The sequence below is a fragment of the Oncorhynchus clarkii genome, chromosome 11 (genome assembly GCF_045791955.1).
Source record: "Oncorhynchus clarkii lewisi isolate Uvic-CL-2024 chromosome 11, UVic_Ocla_1.0, whole genome shotgun sequence".
Lineage (NCBI taxonomy): Eukaryota > Metazoa > Chordata > Actinopteri > Salmoniformes > Salmonidae > Oncorhynchus > Oncorhynchus clarkii.
The window spans coordinates 21,977,184-21,992,402 of NC_092157.1; the positions used below are offsets into that span (position 1 = coordinate 21,977,184).

Sequence of the window (15,219 nt, forward strand, 5' to 3'; positions counted from 1 at the left end):
CATATGGTTGATTGACTGATTGATCGGTCGTTCGATTAGCTGATTGATTGATATGTTCTTTTTTGAATATGAAACAAAAAAAGAGTAGTTGAAATAGTTTATGCCATGTCCCGTGTTGAGAGACTAATGGATAAATTCTCTCTGTCTTTGTCCTCCTCCAGGGCCAGTCAGGTCCCCAGGGTCCTATTGGTTATCCTGGTCCTCGTGGTGTCAAGGTACGGTGGTGGAACTCACCAAGGTGACGTTCAGAAACTTCCTCATGGTGGTACAGTTTGTGTTGGGTTGATAACTGTGGTTTCCTGTCTGTCTACTAGGGTGCTGATGGTGTTCGTGGACTGAAGGGTGGAAAGGGAGAGAAGGTAAAGCTTCGCCTAATCATCATTTGATGCTTCATATCGTTGCTGCCATTGTGTGCAATTATTTTTGTTGACCTTTATTTAACTAGGCAAGAACAAATTCATATTTTCGATGACAGCCTAGGAACAGTGGGTTAACTGCCTTGTTCAGGGGCAGAACAACAGGTTTCTACCTTGTCAGCTCGGGGATTCGATCTTGCCCCTTTGTTGATACTAGTCCAACGCTCTAACCACTAGGCAACCTGCCGCCCCAAAGAAGCCCATGTTGTGATAACTAGGACTTTCCATCCGTCCAATGAGTTAAACTCAAAGTTCTGTCACAATGTTCAGTCACAAAGTCCTTATGCGGTCCAAAATGTCCACACTACCCCACTCTATATTATACTAATTCAAGACCAAGAGCATGACACAGATCTAATATTAATGTTGTTTTTACATCAGTAACACCATGGATGTCAGTGTTATTACTGAATAATTTATGTTTAAGTTTTATGTTAATTTATGTTAAAGTTAGGGTTTTAATGTAATCCCAAAACCTTGAGGAAGGAAGGTATTGTTTGTTCTGAATAGAAAATGAATGCCCCCCCCCATCCAAGAGGTGAGGGCTTGTCGTGAAACGTGCATGGTTTCACTGCTCTGGGTGCAGGGTAGACACACACACACACACACACACACACACACACACACACACACACACACACACACACACACACTGCATTATGTATTAGGATGAGAAAAGACACAGACAAGTGACAGACTGCACACAGGGTCTCAGGGAGCTACAGAGAAGAATAGACAGTGAGAGACAAAGAACACAGAGTGAAAGATGAGAGAGACTGAGAAAGCTTTTCTTATTCTCTTGTTAACTATTTCATGGCTGCCATGAATTGATACAATAAGAATTTGATCCAGGGCGAAACTTTTACAGCGTGTGCAGGGAGTTAACAAGTGTACATTGTACTGCAGCCAGACATTGCCTGAAGTAGCCTACACTATACTTCAACAACACGTATTTTGCATCATCATATATTCTCCACTTACATATGTGAGTGATAGATATTTCTACTGTGTGTTTGCTCGTCCACAATGTTTTTGTAATGCATTAGCTCCCTATAGGACCATTATAATAAAAGAGAAGTGTTCCTTGCGCTCCAATTACCCTGACCCTGTAGTATGCCTACTTACTTGATTGTGTTCTTCGTATTTCTTATTTTTGTCTTTGTTCTACCTTGTTATTTTTTTGTATTACATTGTTATTGATGACTACATTGTTGGGTTAGAGCTATGCTTGTGCATTTGACATTAAAACCTGAATCTGAAACTTGAAACAATGCACATGCAGTAAGATTCTCCTCTTTGGCCACCAGATGGCAGTAGTCTGCTCTGCATACAGAGAGGCTGCACATGTGAAGCAGATGAGGTTCTCTATTTTATAGCCTATGGAAAGATATAGGCCGTATCCATTTAGATTGGCTATTTTCAATTAAAACAACAAGTGTTTAAAAATAAATATGTGTCCACAGATACTCTACCATTGAAATAATTTGAATTGAATAATGCAGGTACAAGCTCAAGGCATACCACTGATCTCTTACACACGGTGAAAAACAACAGCAACATTCAGTTTCCTACAAATCAACTTAACCCAAGTAACCCTGTTCATATTTTTCTCTCTTATTTTAGGGTGAGGACGGTTTCCCTGGGTTCAAGGGAGACATGGGTCTCAAAGGTGACAGGGTGAGTTGACGACTCATATGCCTAGATACTTATTCACCCATAATTGTATGTGTATGGTACACTATACACCATAGACCACAGTGATGGTACAATACCTTAGCTGGTGTCTGTTGGTTTTGTTCAGGGTGAGCTCGGTGTGCTTGGGCCCCGCGGGGAGGACGGACCTGAGGGCCCCAAGGGCCGAGCAGGGCCCAACGGAGAGTCTGGCCCCATGGGTGCTGCTGGAGAGAAGGTAACATCTTCATTCACACCTTCTCTTTGTCTTGTAAGGTCAAGCTGTTGTTAACAGCATATCCCTCTTTAGACTGTAAGATGAATCTGTTGTTAGTAGCATATCCCTGAAGCCTGTGGAAATACTTGAATTCATTTTGAGCTAGTACAACTGTGTACCAATACATTGTGCTCATTCAGCGAGACTTTTCTGTTGTCTTCAGGGAAAACTGGGTGTTCCAGGATTACCCGGCTACCCAGGAAGACAAGGTCCAAAGGTACGTAAACAATCACCACGGTGATGCCTGTGAGGACTTCTCTGTGTGGGGACAACTTAAATGAACAACATCCACCAGTATCCGGCACATGACCCACCACACGGTTAGGAAGGAGTAACCTGATGTTAAGCAGACATGGCTGTTTACTAAACAACATCCAGGGACATTTTTACCAGAGTTGGCTCATTGACAGATCTGTCTTTCAATAGGTAATGATGATCCAAGATGGAGGTACTGTAGATACTGCTTTCACACAGGATTCATATTAGAAACAGATACTAAGAAGCCATGTTGTGTCCTCAGAGACCTAGAAGATGGGTAATGTCCCTCTTGTAACCCTGAGACTTACAGTTATGTACAACAGGAGATACATGTCCTTCTTCTAATTCCTTACCCATCACATCCAGCAATCTGCTGTTCAGTAATCCACCGTAATATGGATTAAAAGATTACTAACATTATGCTGGAAGATTATGTGGCTTTCTGTGAGATGGTATCTAATAGACTGTAGGGCTAATTTATGCCTGAGAGCTGCCAAAAGTAGTATTTTTATAAAGTGAACTGTTGAAGCGATGCCATGGGCGCCTGAAAGCACGGCCACTGAGTTTAGAGATATGGCAGTTATATGGTGAGAGGTTGGTAGTTCGTCAAACTCTGAACGTTTGGCCCCTTTCTATTTCCATTGCATTATGTTGAGCTTCAGATCGCATCATGACTCTGTGAAACGGGGCCTAGAAAACAGTAGAGCTGCAGCTTTGAAATGGGAGAGTAAACCATTGTGTTGATGTCATGTTTGAATACTTTTACGAATACCAGGACTGAAGTACAAGGGTAAGATGATGTTGAATCCCACATACACAACAAAACGCCATGATTAGAAACCAGACTGTCTTCACGTTAAGTGATTGTCTGTTTTTGAACTTGTTGTCTACCCAAGTCATTGGTTTTCTTTTGTTGTTGTTTGGTGTCTGGTCCATGTTCCCCCTCCTCTGATCTGTTAAATTAGATGTTTTCACAAAGGATCTTTACAAAGCCATCATGATTTTTGAAGTCTTCGCAGACAAAGGAAGTGTGTGTGTGTGTGTGTGCGTGCATGCATGCGTGTGTCTTGTCACATTGTCGTATAATATTTCCCGTTCTCCAAATGCGCCGTGTTTTTAGCGTATAATTCTGAGAGCGATGAGCTTGTGATTGTTGAGCTGAGGAGTAGTCTCTCCTCTGTGTCGTCTGTTTTCCCCACGGCACGGTGCTGGGTACAGAGTCAGGGTCTGATGCAGCTCTCTGTCTCTCACAAAATAATAGTGGTTGACAGTCAACAACAACAAGCGAAAGGAAAACCTTCTCAAACCATTACTTATTAACATGGATATCCTGATTCCTCTCCTTCCTGCCTTGTTGATCCGCAGGGTTCCAGCGGCTTCCCGGGCTTCCCAGGGGCCAACGGAGAGAAAGGAGCCAGGGTAAGATAAATAGTCCCGTCCCTGTTTCTGTATGGAACGCACACACACTGCATCATAACACTACACAAAGGACATTGATTCCCATTACAAAAGCATTTGCGTGATGAGTTTGCATGAAATACAACCTCCAAGAATCAATGTGGGAGAGAACAAAAAGATGCTGAAACTATTGTTTGTTCTCAGTGATTCCCATTCCCTTCGCAGCCTTGAATAGAACGTTATGTTCACCTAGAGTTTTTTTTTACACAGACCTGGAGAGTAACTTTGAAAACAACTTACTGAGGAAGTTTAGGAAGGATTGACCTTGAGTTGGTTTCTGTTGAAATAAATGTCTTCTTCTCTGTTCTTCAAAAGGGCGTGGCGGGCAAACCCGGTCCAAGGGGGCAAAGAGGTCCAACGGTATGTTCTCCTCCATTTTACCACGTTAAGAACGAATCAATGATTTATTTACTTCATGAATGAATACATTTGTATTTGTGTGTCTTAATTGTTGCCACACGTATGAGACTGCGGTACTGTACTGGACTGGACTGTGTAGTCTTACCTGATCTTGGATCAGTCTGTGTTCTGAGCTGTGTGTCTGTCATCTCCGGTCTCCTAGGGTCCACGAGGGGGTCGGGGTGCTAGAGGTCCTACAGGCAAGCCAGGCCCTAAGGTAACTACCCTCTCCATCTTTTCTTATTTCACCTTTTCTTTCACCTTTTATTTAACCTTAGCAGGGAGTCCCATTGAGACCAATGTCCCTTTCCCTGCAAATACACACATTACAAATACCACATAATGTAAATATGCAAGATTTACAAAACAACACACTCAAGAAAAACAATCACATTCCTCAGCAAAGAGGTCTCAAAGACATGTCCCACTTGACAACTCATAGAAAGACCTTACACCATAGGGGTAATGACATTGGTCATCCACGTGTAGCTGTGTAACTGCTAATACCTCTATGCATGATGTGTGATCACTGTGTTGTCTTGTAGCAGTAGAACATCTGATGCTGATTTTCTGTCTGTTGTGTTTTGCAGGGCACGGCGGGCAATGATGGTCCACCTGGCCCGCCTGGCGAAAGAGTAAGTCCCATCAGCCACTGCTTCCGAGGGGGAGGGTTATGAGGCTGACCCATGGATAATGAAATGGGAAATGGCTTTGAGTAAGAAGCAGTTAAGCAGTTAACAACGACTGCCTGTCTGACATAGTGGTGGGGTTGGAGTAAAGAGTGGGAGCCCTGACCTGGACTGGTGGTGATTACCACAGGAGGATGGGAGCCCTGACCTGGACTGGTGGTGATTACCACAGGAGGATGGGAGCCCTGACCTGGACTGGTGGTGATTACCACAGGAGGAAAGGAAGCATTTATTGATTAATGATCGCTAGGTGGTCACTGTTGGAGGCAAGGGCCAATCTGGGTACCCTTTTTTTCGTGGTTTTGCTATAGTTGTTCCATATCTCTATCCCTCTCTCTCTCTATTTATCTACATATCTGTCCCTCTCTCGCCACTCACGGCCAGCCACACAGCCACACCCAACCAGCCACACCCAACCACACCAAGCCATGCCCAGCCACTCCCGACCACACCAAAGCACACCAAGCCATGCCCACTCAGCCACATCAGGCAGCGTGTATCGTCTCTGAGGCTAACAGAACTTATGGTTGTCGGGCAGAATTTCTGCCCCACTACAATGGGAGTGTCTCATTTCGGAGACTCAAAGACTGTCTTCACTCTTCCATTGTCTGATTACCGCTCTGTTTATTCCAGGGACCTCAAGGACCCCAGGGCCCCGTCGGGTTCTCAGGACCAAAGGGCCCCCCTGTAAGTATCCTCTCACCAGTACCATAGTCATATTTCTGAGGTAACCCTCTCCTGCAGTCAAGCTGCCTCATACGTGGAATGTTATTTCAATTTTTTTTATAATTTCATAATTAATAAACATTTTTTTAAAATTAAACGTAGAAAATCCAGTGTTTGTACAGTATGCCAAACAGGTTTGTTATATTTCAGTCTTCTGTGATGTGTATAAAGTGTAATATTGGGATGCACACTCAACATTTAATATATTTAAACTCTGACATGGTACATGTGTCTTGTTTTTTTTAAGCCCATAACCATGTGTGTGAGGTCTATACTTTAGCTTCAAAGTAGATTTGTTTAAGACTACCAAGAATCACTCTGTATGACTCTGATTTAGCCCACTGCAGTAATTAAAGGAAAGCAATTTGGAATGCAATAGTGTGGGCTATGTATTTGGCTGTATCACTGATTGGGTGTAGTAATCATTACTGTCATTGAAGCAGAACCCTGTTTTTCAACATCCTATTGCCAGAAGACAAGTGTTCATTTCCTCCTATTGATTAGAGTTTGATTTAACCTTTGCCGATAGTTCTGTTTCTTCTTTGCAGGCCATTACTTTGTAGGACGGCTAGTGTCTTATTATAGTTAAAAAATACTTCCACTCTGATATATTCCCATGTATTTGTCATTGAACAATAAAACAGGTTACTTTTGGTCAATCCCCCACAATTACTATGAGACTCTACCGTTAGATGTGTGCAAGGTTTCCCCCTCGTTCATGTAGTTGTCATTGATAGAGTCCACGTTCTCTGTGTCATTCCCAGGGACCACCTGGAAAGGATGGGCTGCCCGGCCACCCTGGTCAGCGAGGAGAGACGGTGAGTGTTCCTGACCGCGCCCCTCGTTAGAGCTGTCACACACCTGGGCACACCGGGCCAGTCGGCTTGGACAGGTAATTCCTGCCAGGTGTGGAAACATAGGACTGCCCCTGCTCTCTCGGGGTGGGAAACACTCCGACTAGTCTAATTTTTCACACCTGGACGGATTTGTCTCCTCAAGTCTGCATGCTTTTATAGCACCAAGAAGCCCGGTTGTTGGACAGCTCACTCTTGTCTTAGACACACAGACAGGCCTTCTTCTCTGGTTTACCTGATATATTTAGTGAGAGAGAGATTGAGAGAGTCTCTCTGTCTCTCTGCCTGTCTCTCTCTCTCTCTCTGTCTCTCTCTCTCTCTCTCTCTCTCTCTCTCTCTCTCTCTCTCCCTCTCTTTGTCTCTGCCTCTCTCTCTCTGTCTTTCTTTGTCTCTGTCTCTCTCTTTCTCTCTGTACCTCTCCCTGTCTCTCTCTGGGCCAGCGCCTTCAGTAGGATGTCTTTATGTAATGTTGAAGAGAGAGACAGACATACTGTATCTGATGGAGCGAAACACATCCTGAGCTCAGAGACTAGACTACCCCTGAGTCCCTGACACACACTCAGACACAAGGCTGTCTAAATGCAGCCAGAGGGTCTAGTCTGTCTATCTTCCCAGGTCGTTGGGGGGAAATGGTAAATACCGCCAGACAGCCAGTCTATCTGATCACTCATCTGTGTTCCAGGCCTTAAATGGACTAAGTTACAGTTGAATAGACTGAATCTGTATTTTCACAAACATTAGATAATATCAGCATGGAACACAGGAAGGAATTACCCTAACATGATAAACCCAGCAGGAATAATGCATTAAGCCTCATTTCTCTGCATATCCCACCATTTTTAGTGAGTTTATTCAGCAAGCTTTGCATTCATCCCTCCTCAATCCGATTATCCTCACAGGGCACTAAAAGATGCTAAAAGCTCCACGGAGCAGGGAGCATCCCCGATCGTTCAAGTTTTCTTCTCCATTTGTTCCCCCCCTAAGTGACACATTAGCTGGGGGACTGCCCCCCCCCCCCCCCCTCTGGCTCCTCTTGAAATGACATCGATAAGCATCTTCATTAAGATGTTTACACCACAGGCTGGGGGAGCGGCCGATAGCAGAATTGATCATAGTAATAAAATGTTCTAGGCCCTAGGCAGTGGGCACGGATCCATCCACACAGCATAGCAGAGTCTGACGAAGCGTTCAATGCATATAAAGATCTCTTATTCAGGCCAGGTTGTAAAAAAGCTGTCTGAATCTTTTCCAAACAATACCCAATCATGAATCACTCTGCCACAAGATAATGAGTCCATGAGAAGTCATCAAACATTTTACTTTTGAATGAGCTACAGCTGAAAAGGTTTGGCACAAAAAAAGTATCCTAACAATAGCATACCACTGGCTAGACTACAGCACGTTTCCATTCCCAGAACAAGTGTAGCTACTCCAATATACATTAAAAGTGACATGACTGGCTTCAGATATCTGTGATTCTTTGTTGCATTTTTGTGTGGCGTAATCAATGTATCTCCCTTGAGTCCCTTCCTCCCTTTTATGTTTGATGTCTGTATGTTGTTTCATGTAGCTCTATGGTCATTGCATCTGCTTTTACAGTGTCCACTCAGTCAGTCTGTGATGTCTGGAGTTGGCATCACAGGCATGAATGCAACAACAGATGCATTCATGTAGAACTTGCTTCATTCGAGGGAAATCAATGACGTTTTTCGCACCATCTATCATCTGATCGGAATGAAAAAGACAGCTGATGGATTTCACACCTGACTCCATTACTGTGCTTGATGTCTGACCAATTAGCATCAAGTCCACTTCAGTTATTGAGATCATAGTTTAAGATCTATCTCCTTTTTGGAGACTCAGATGAAATCCTTACTGTGACAGGGAGTTGGTGATCTCATTGGTATTGTCCTGTATCTTGAGAATAATATTATCTTAGCCGGTTTCCTAGACACAGATTTAGCCTAGTTCTGGACTAATAAACATGCTCGATGGAGAATCTCTATTGAAATAGCTTTTTAGTCCAGGATTAGGTTTATTATGTGTAGCTGCTTCCTGGTGTCTGTGCTTTTCTTCTCTTCTGCCACCTAACCTTGTTATTGCAGCAATGATCCCTGGGTGAAAGGTCATCACCTTTGACCTTTGACCTTGTGGTCATGTGATACTTTATCTTGCCACTTGGTGGCGAGGTGGTAAGTAAGTGGAATAAATCTCTATGATAAATATCTACTACTTCATGTAGCATTTATTTACATGGCCATCTAAAGTTACATCCTAAACATGAGAACATGGAAATAAACAAATACAAAACAATAAACAAATGGAGCACAACATAAACTATATCATTGTATATTTCCATAATCCATGTGTTCTCATGTACCATGCACACAGTAATGAACCAGTCGAATGCAACCATAGAGTGCCTCTGCCGATTGGGATACTGACAACACTGACTCCACTATGTCCATCGACTCAAATCATGATTTGTGGAAGGATGACATCAATAGCAAGATTGGAGGACGTGATTACATTGATTGAGATCCAGTTGGTTTGGAAGACTTTTCAATGTGATTTATATGTTGTTTCGTGTCCACAGGGATTCCAAGGAAAGACAGGTCCACCCGGCCCAGGGGGTGTCGTTGGTCCTCAGGTAAGGAACTATCATGGAACTAAATGTACGAAGAACATTTGGAGATCCTATGGTTCAAACATCCTTAGACATTAAACATCTCATCTCATCCACTCCCAAATGTGATACAGTATTTTAGTAGTCTGTGACATAATTGAATTATCCAAGGATCTGTTATGGTTGAGTTTGTCTCTTGCAGAGTTTGCCTCATGCCTCTACCCATAAGCCCACAACATGTTTTTTTTCTTCAATTCCTAACAGGGTCCCACAGGAGAGACCGGTCCCATCGGTGAGCGAGGCCACCCTGGACCCCCAGGTCCACCCGGAGAGCAGGGTCTTCCCGGCTCTGCTGGCAAAGAGGGAGCCAAGGTAAGCGACCCTAAAGACCCACCTCACTGGAGTAAACTCATAACTCGACAGCCAAACAGTTGTTAGCTCTAGTGCTCTGACCAGCACATATTTAACATGTTTTCCTGGACCCAGATTATGCCTAGCCCTGGACTAAAACATGCTCAATGAAGAATCTCCACTGTACCCATTTTTTTGGGCCAGGATATATATGGGAAAGTACTGTTTTGTCAAGCACCTGGCGAAGTCAGCAGAGGGTTGTGGAGGGGTTGAATTCCCATGCATCCCAATGTGTCCACTAAGGATCTAAACAGGAGTCATATTGGGGGAGGGATGGCTTATTCAAAAGAGAGCCTTAACTCCCAGGGTACATCCCAAATGGCACACTTTTCTCTATGTACTGTGAACTACTTTTGATCAGGGCTTCAGAAAAGAGTAGTGCACTAGAATGGGAATAGGAATGCACCTCAAGACAGTCCCACGGCCACCCAGCCAGCCCCTCTGTCTCCTTCTTTCATTTAACCTCCTCCCCCGAAGGAGACAGTTTAATCAACTCCATCGGCTAACTCCAACCCTCCTGCCACTCAGGCTCTATAGCTTCCCAGCACCACCAAGTCCGACGCATCAGTAATACTGCTGGGACACTCCAGAGGGTGGGAGGGCTTGGGAGGCAGAGGGCTTGGCAGAGGAGGTCAAATCCTCTTAAACCTTAGCGAGCCACCTCTCTCTCTCTCTCTCTCTCTCTCTCTCTCTCTCTCTCTCTCTCTCTCTCTCGCTCCTCTCTCACTCTCTCCTCTCTCTCTCTCTACCCCAGCTAGCAGATAAACCAACTTCAGCCCCCAACAATAAAAAAACTGTCCAAAAAACGAGACCACTGCCCATCATGCTAATACCTATTTATGCTGTCTCATTGTAATGGTTCTGATTGGTCTGTCATGGGGATAGCAGAGGGGACTTATAATTGTAACCCGTGGACACAGCCCAGCAGCCTGATACGACTGCTGCTGCTGTTGGCTGCGTTTGTTTTTGTTTATGTTTACTGTCCCTCAGCTTGTTGTCCTCTAGGGCTGCGTTATTGTAACTCTCGGCTGATTGTTTTGAATCAGTTGTGCGTTTGAAGGGATGCAGAATGGGGCGACCATTATTCAGGAGACCTGAGCTTTTTGATGTGCATAGCGTAGTTCATTATCAGAACAAGAAGAAGGTGCTGCGCTAACTAATGCATCAGCTCAAAATACAGACTTAAAACAGCGTTTGAAGTACGGTAATGACGGCAATCCAGAAAAGTCCTTCTGTCATCCTGATGTCAAAGGGAAACTTCAGAATACAACGTTTAGTTTGAGCCTGACTCTTCTTTCGCCGGATAACATTAGCTACAGCATGGGAGTGAAATGAACAGGGTAGAAATGAGATGACAAAGAGGGAAGTTGAGGGTAGCCTATAACATGGTGCAGCTGGATACTTCTCACTCTGTCCTCTGCTGTGTGTCTGTAGGGAGACCCCGGTCCCCAAGGAGCCTCAGGTAAAGACGGTCCCGCTGGTCTACGAGGATTCCCAGGAGAGAGAGGTCTTCCCGGCGCGTCGGTAGGAAACACATCAGCTGCAACACGCCTCTATCCGTTACAGGTTCCCTCTGTATTCACTGACAGAGAATGACGGACCACGCCCCTCTCCACCCACCACCCCTGACAATGAAACCAGCGCCTATACACTACAGGGGGGCGTCACCCGGCCACCACTGCAGGGAAACTCAAAGAGACGTGTTGCAAATGAACAGATCCACATCCCCCTGAATAGGCCTCACACCAACCGAGCACTCAGTTTTAACCTCTGCTAAAGTAGCAGAGGAGAGATGAAGTTTACTTGAGCTCTGGGTCACTTTACAAAACCCCTGATTCAACCCAAAGGCGCCGATGCACCCAGCTACTGGGAGCGTTTTCTTCCGCAACCACATTTGGTGGGAGAGTTATTTGTTTTGTTGTATGCATTATTTACTAAATGAATTACTAAAGCGGGAGCGTTAGCGATTAGGCTGGGGGAATGAAAGGCGGCATAGGGCCATTGTTCCTGACTAAGTCAAGGTCAGTCTCAGCAGGCAAGCAGCTACCCCTGATTGTTTTCTAGTGGTGTAATTTACTCTCTCACAGCAACACCCCAAGACTCATTACTAATACCACCATGTGTGCTGCAGGGCTGTTAGGGAGCCAGTCACATACACACACACACACTGGAGTGTACACACACATACACACACACACACACACACACACACACACACACACACACACACACACACACACACACACACACACACACACACACACACACACACACACACACTGGAGTGTACACACACATACACACACACACACACACACACACACACACACTGGAGTGTACACACACAGATGTTTATTTCAGCAGTTATGTTTTACTGCGCTTTTGATGGGAAAGTGCCTGAGGGGGAAATATGGCTTAATAAATACCCACCTTTTCTCCCATTCAGATCAATGGTGACTGACTCCCCAAGGTGTCACTTCACAGTATCCCTCCAATCTCTGTCTGGGACAGGAGTAATACCATTCAAAACTGACAGACTGACAGACTGACTGACTGGCAGACTGATAGACTGACGGACTTATGGGGACCTCAAACACTATCTTTCAGACTGTGTGTTTCTTTTGACACATCTCTCTAACCATCCATCTCTCTTTTTCACCTTCCTTCCAGGGTCCAGCTGGTTTGAAGGGAGGAGAAGGACCTCAGGGTCCCTCTGGCCCCGTGGTAAGTATCTCCCTGTCACCTACCATCACCTACCTGCCTGTCTGTTGTTATTGTGAAGGGGATGTTGTTCAAATTTCAGGGGGTCTTCAGATAACAGGGTTATTGAGGGGGATATTTCCCCTACCACGTCAATGATAGAACTGCAACACAGTGTGTTGGCTTAGCTGTTCTTATCACTCTTATATCGGAAATAGAGATCAGTCTAGGATCAATATTCAGCTTGTCGCACAACAGGATGCATTGCAGATGCTTGATCCTATCTAGGCTTTTCTATAATGCAGCGTTCTATATGATCCTGCAATAATGACTCCCAACACTAGATGGCAGTTTGATTCCTTTGAAGAACAGACGACAGGATCCCACACATTTCCAATGATAACTTTGAGATTCTGGTTTTGTAATTGCTTTCTCTTGACATCTTGACATAGGTGCTTGGTTGGCTTAAGGTGACAGGCTCAAAGTTGGAGTGTCTTCAAAACTTTTTAGGACAAAAATGTCAATATTCAGATTTCTCTCTCTGGAGCACTAGATGAGTATTGTCCAAGTGTAATTGCTATTTAAATGGCTTGACAAAGGGCTGAAGGTTTAGACAGGACATGTGAGGTGTCTGAATTTGGCATTGTGAGAAAAATGTGATTTGCATACCAATATGAACTTAATTCAATATAACATATTGCTATATTGCGATGATTCCATTGCGAAGCCGTCTTCTGGAAGCAAGTGTTTGTGTGACTTTGCAATCTCTTAGCGCCACACACCAGCTAGAAATTCATCATGTGAGTGGTCATGCGGGAAGTAGAATTGAGATTGTGGTGGTTTGCTGCCAGCCCGTCTGCAATCCAATCCAATCCGCTCGACTCGGCTCCCGGCCTGTGAGGTGAATGGGAGCGTGTTGTGCGTAGCCTACCGTGTCCATTCCATACTGACTCATCACGTTGTCTGACCGCACAGACATTCCCACCGCATGCCATGTGTCACGATTCAGAGGAGACCTCACAACCTGCCACTGCCAGACACACACGGGGTGTGTCCTAACACTCTACAACATCTCCCGGCCTGCCATGGACTGCCACTGCTGAGCTAGACAGCCAGTCAGATAGGATGTGTCCCAATTATCTGAAATACCTTCATCTCCGTGCCAACCTGCCACTGCCGCCACTGAGCTACACACAGCCAGTCAGACAGGATGTGTCCCAACACTCTACAACACATCCCTCACCTTCCCAACCTGCCACCGTAGTGCCGGCGCTGAGCTACACAGGATGTGTCCCAACTCTCTACAGCAGTCTACAACCCTCTCCTTGTTTCCTTCCCTTCATAACCTGATTTGAGAGGACATTGAAGGTATCAACAATCTAATAGATGCACAGGCTATCCATACTTCTCCCCTTTTAATTATAAACTAAGGAATGGAGACAAGAAATACAAGGCATTTAAGGGTATAGGGACACACCCCAAGTCATTAGTGTTGTTGGGACACAACCCTATCCATTAACACTAGCTGAGCTCCAGACGACACCAACAGCCAACCTCCCTGTAGAAACATTAGGTTTCAATGTGCCAGGCAGAGGCAGCATGTGAAGAGAAGAGCCCTGAAGACCTCTGGAGTCAGTCCCGCACTCAGTAGTCAGATCACTCCTCTGGGCTAGATTAAGACTGCCTGCAAGCCTGCCCACTTCCTCCCTCCCTCCCTTCCTTTCTCATCTCTGATAATGTCTCCTGTCTGAGCCCTGCTGCTCTCTTCTGCTCCGAGAGGAGAGGCTAGCTAATGGTAATGGTTCCAAAACAAGAAGAGCAATGGCTGTAAGTGGCTAATAGCAAACCCCCCCTCCTGAAATAACCTGGGTTATGTTGTTGTTTTTGCTTTCGAGGAGTATCTCTTGTATTTTATACTGAATGGATAATAGAGTACTTGTGAGAAAAAAAACATGATATTTTCCAAGTAGAACCCATTAACGGTGGACCACAGTGTAGTTCTTAGACACATATTCCTAATGGAGAATCCTGTGATTCATTATTGCTTTGTAATGTAGATGGAATGATTTAATTAATCATATTATGTATGATTTCACCCCCACATGAACTCTGAACTCTGAATGAGCTTCTTCCCTCGATCTCTCTCTTTAAAGTGTGTTCAACCCCTTTCTCTCGCAGGGCTCCCCTGGTGAGAGAGGTGCTGCTGGACCTGCCGGCCCTATCGGTTTATCTGGTAGAACTGGCCCTCAGGGGCCCCCAGGACCTGCTGGAGAGAAGGGAGGGCCTGGTGAGAAAGGTCCCCAAGGACCAGCTGGTCGGGACGGAGTCCAAGGTCCAGTGGGTCTGCCTGGTCCCGCCGGACCTCAGGGTCCACCCGGAGAGGACGGTGATAAGGTTAGTACCCTACCCTCCCCATCTGGTTTGGCCCAGTCCAGACCAGACCAGACTCAGGACCTCTCCAAGGACCGCTGTCTCTCTCTCTACTTTTTCTATCAACTCTCTCTCTCTCTCTCTCTCTCTCTCTCTCTCTCTCTCTCTCTCTCTTTCTCTCTACTTTTTCTATCGACTCTCTCTCTCTCGCCCTCCCTCCCAAATCTGGGCCAAATGTTTTGAGTGAAACAGATCGCTTATCAATCTTCATCAGCGGTTTCACATGAATCATGCACGGGCCATCTGCACTGTAAATACATCTCTACTCTCACTGTCTTTTTCTCTCTCTCTCTCTCTCTCTCTC

The 15,219-nt window shown here is 45.1% G+C and overlaps 1 protein-coding gene across 5 annotated transcripts in view; it reads left to right on the plus strand.

Moving 5' to 3' along the window:
• The window catches only part of LOC139420362 (collagen, type XI, alpha 1a), an 87,269-nt gene that overhangs the window by 51,397 nt on the left and 20,653 nt on the right, over positions 1 to 15,219 (plus strand). For all 5 annotated transcript variants that reach the window (XM_071170381.1, XM_071170379.1, XM_071170382.1 and 2 more), the window contains 16 exons: positions 162 to 215; positions 315 to 359; positions 2,040 to 2,093; positions 2,218 to 2,325; positions 2,528 to 2,581; positions 3,988 to 4,041; positions 4,396 to 4,440; positions 4,643 to 4,696; positions 5,070 to 5,114; positions 5,802 to 5,855; positions 6,659 to 6,712; positions 9,345 to 9,398; positions 9,639 to 9,746; positions 11,220 to 11,309; positions 12,456 to 12,509; positions 14,664 to 14,879. In XM_071170381.1, the coding sequence (XP_071026482.1) occupies positions 162 to 215; positions 315 to 359; positions 2,040 to 2,093; positions 2,218 to 2,325; positions 2,528 to 2,581; positions 3,988 to 4,041; positions 4,396 to 4,440; positions 4,643 to 4,696; positions 5,070 to 5,114; positions 5,802 to 5,855; positions 6,659 to 6,712; positions 9,345 to 9,398; positions 9,639 to 9,746; positions 11,220 to 11,309; positions 12,456 to 12,509; positions 14,664 to 14,879 (1,143 nt within the window). The remainder of the gene's footprint in view (positions 1 to 161; positions 216 to 314; positions 360 to 2,039; positions 2,094 to 2,217; positions 2,326 to 2,527; positions 2,582 to 3,987; positions 4,042 to 4,395; positions 4,441 to 4,642; positions 4,697 to 5,069; positions 5,115 to 5,801; positions 5,856 to 6,658; positions 6,713 to 9,344; positions 9,399 to 9,638; positions 9,747 to 11,219; positions 11,310 to 12,455; positions 12,510 to 14,663; positions 14,880 to 15,219) is intronic.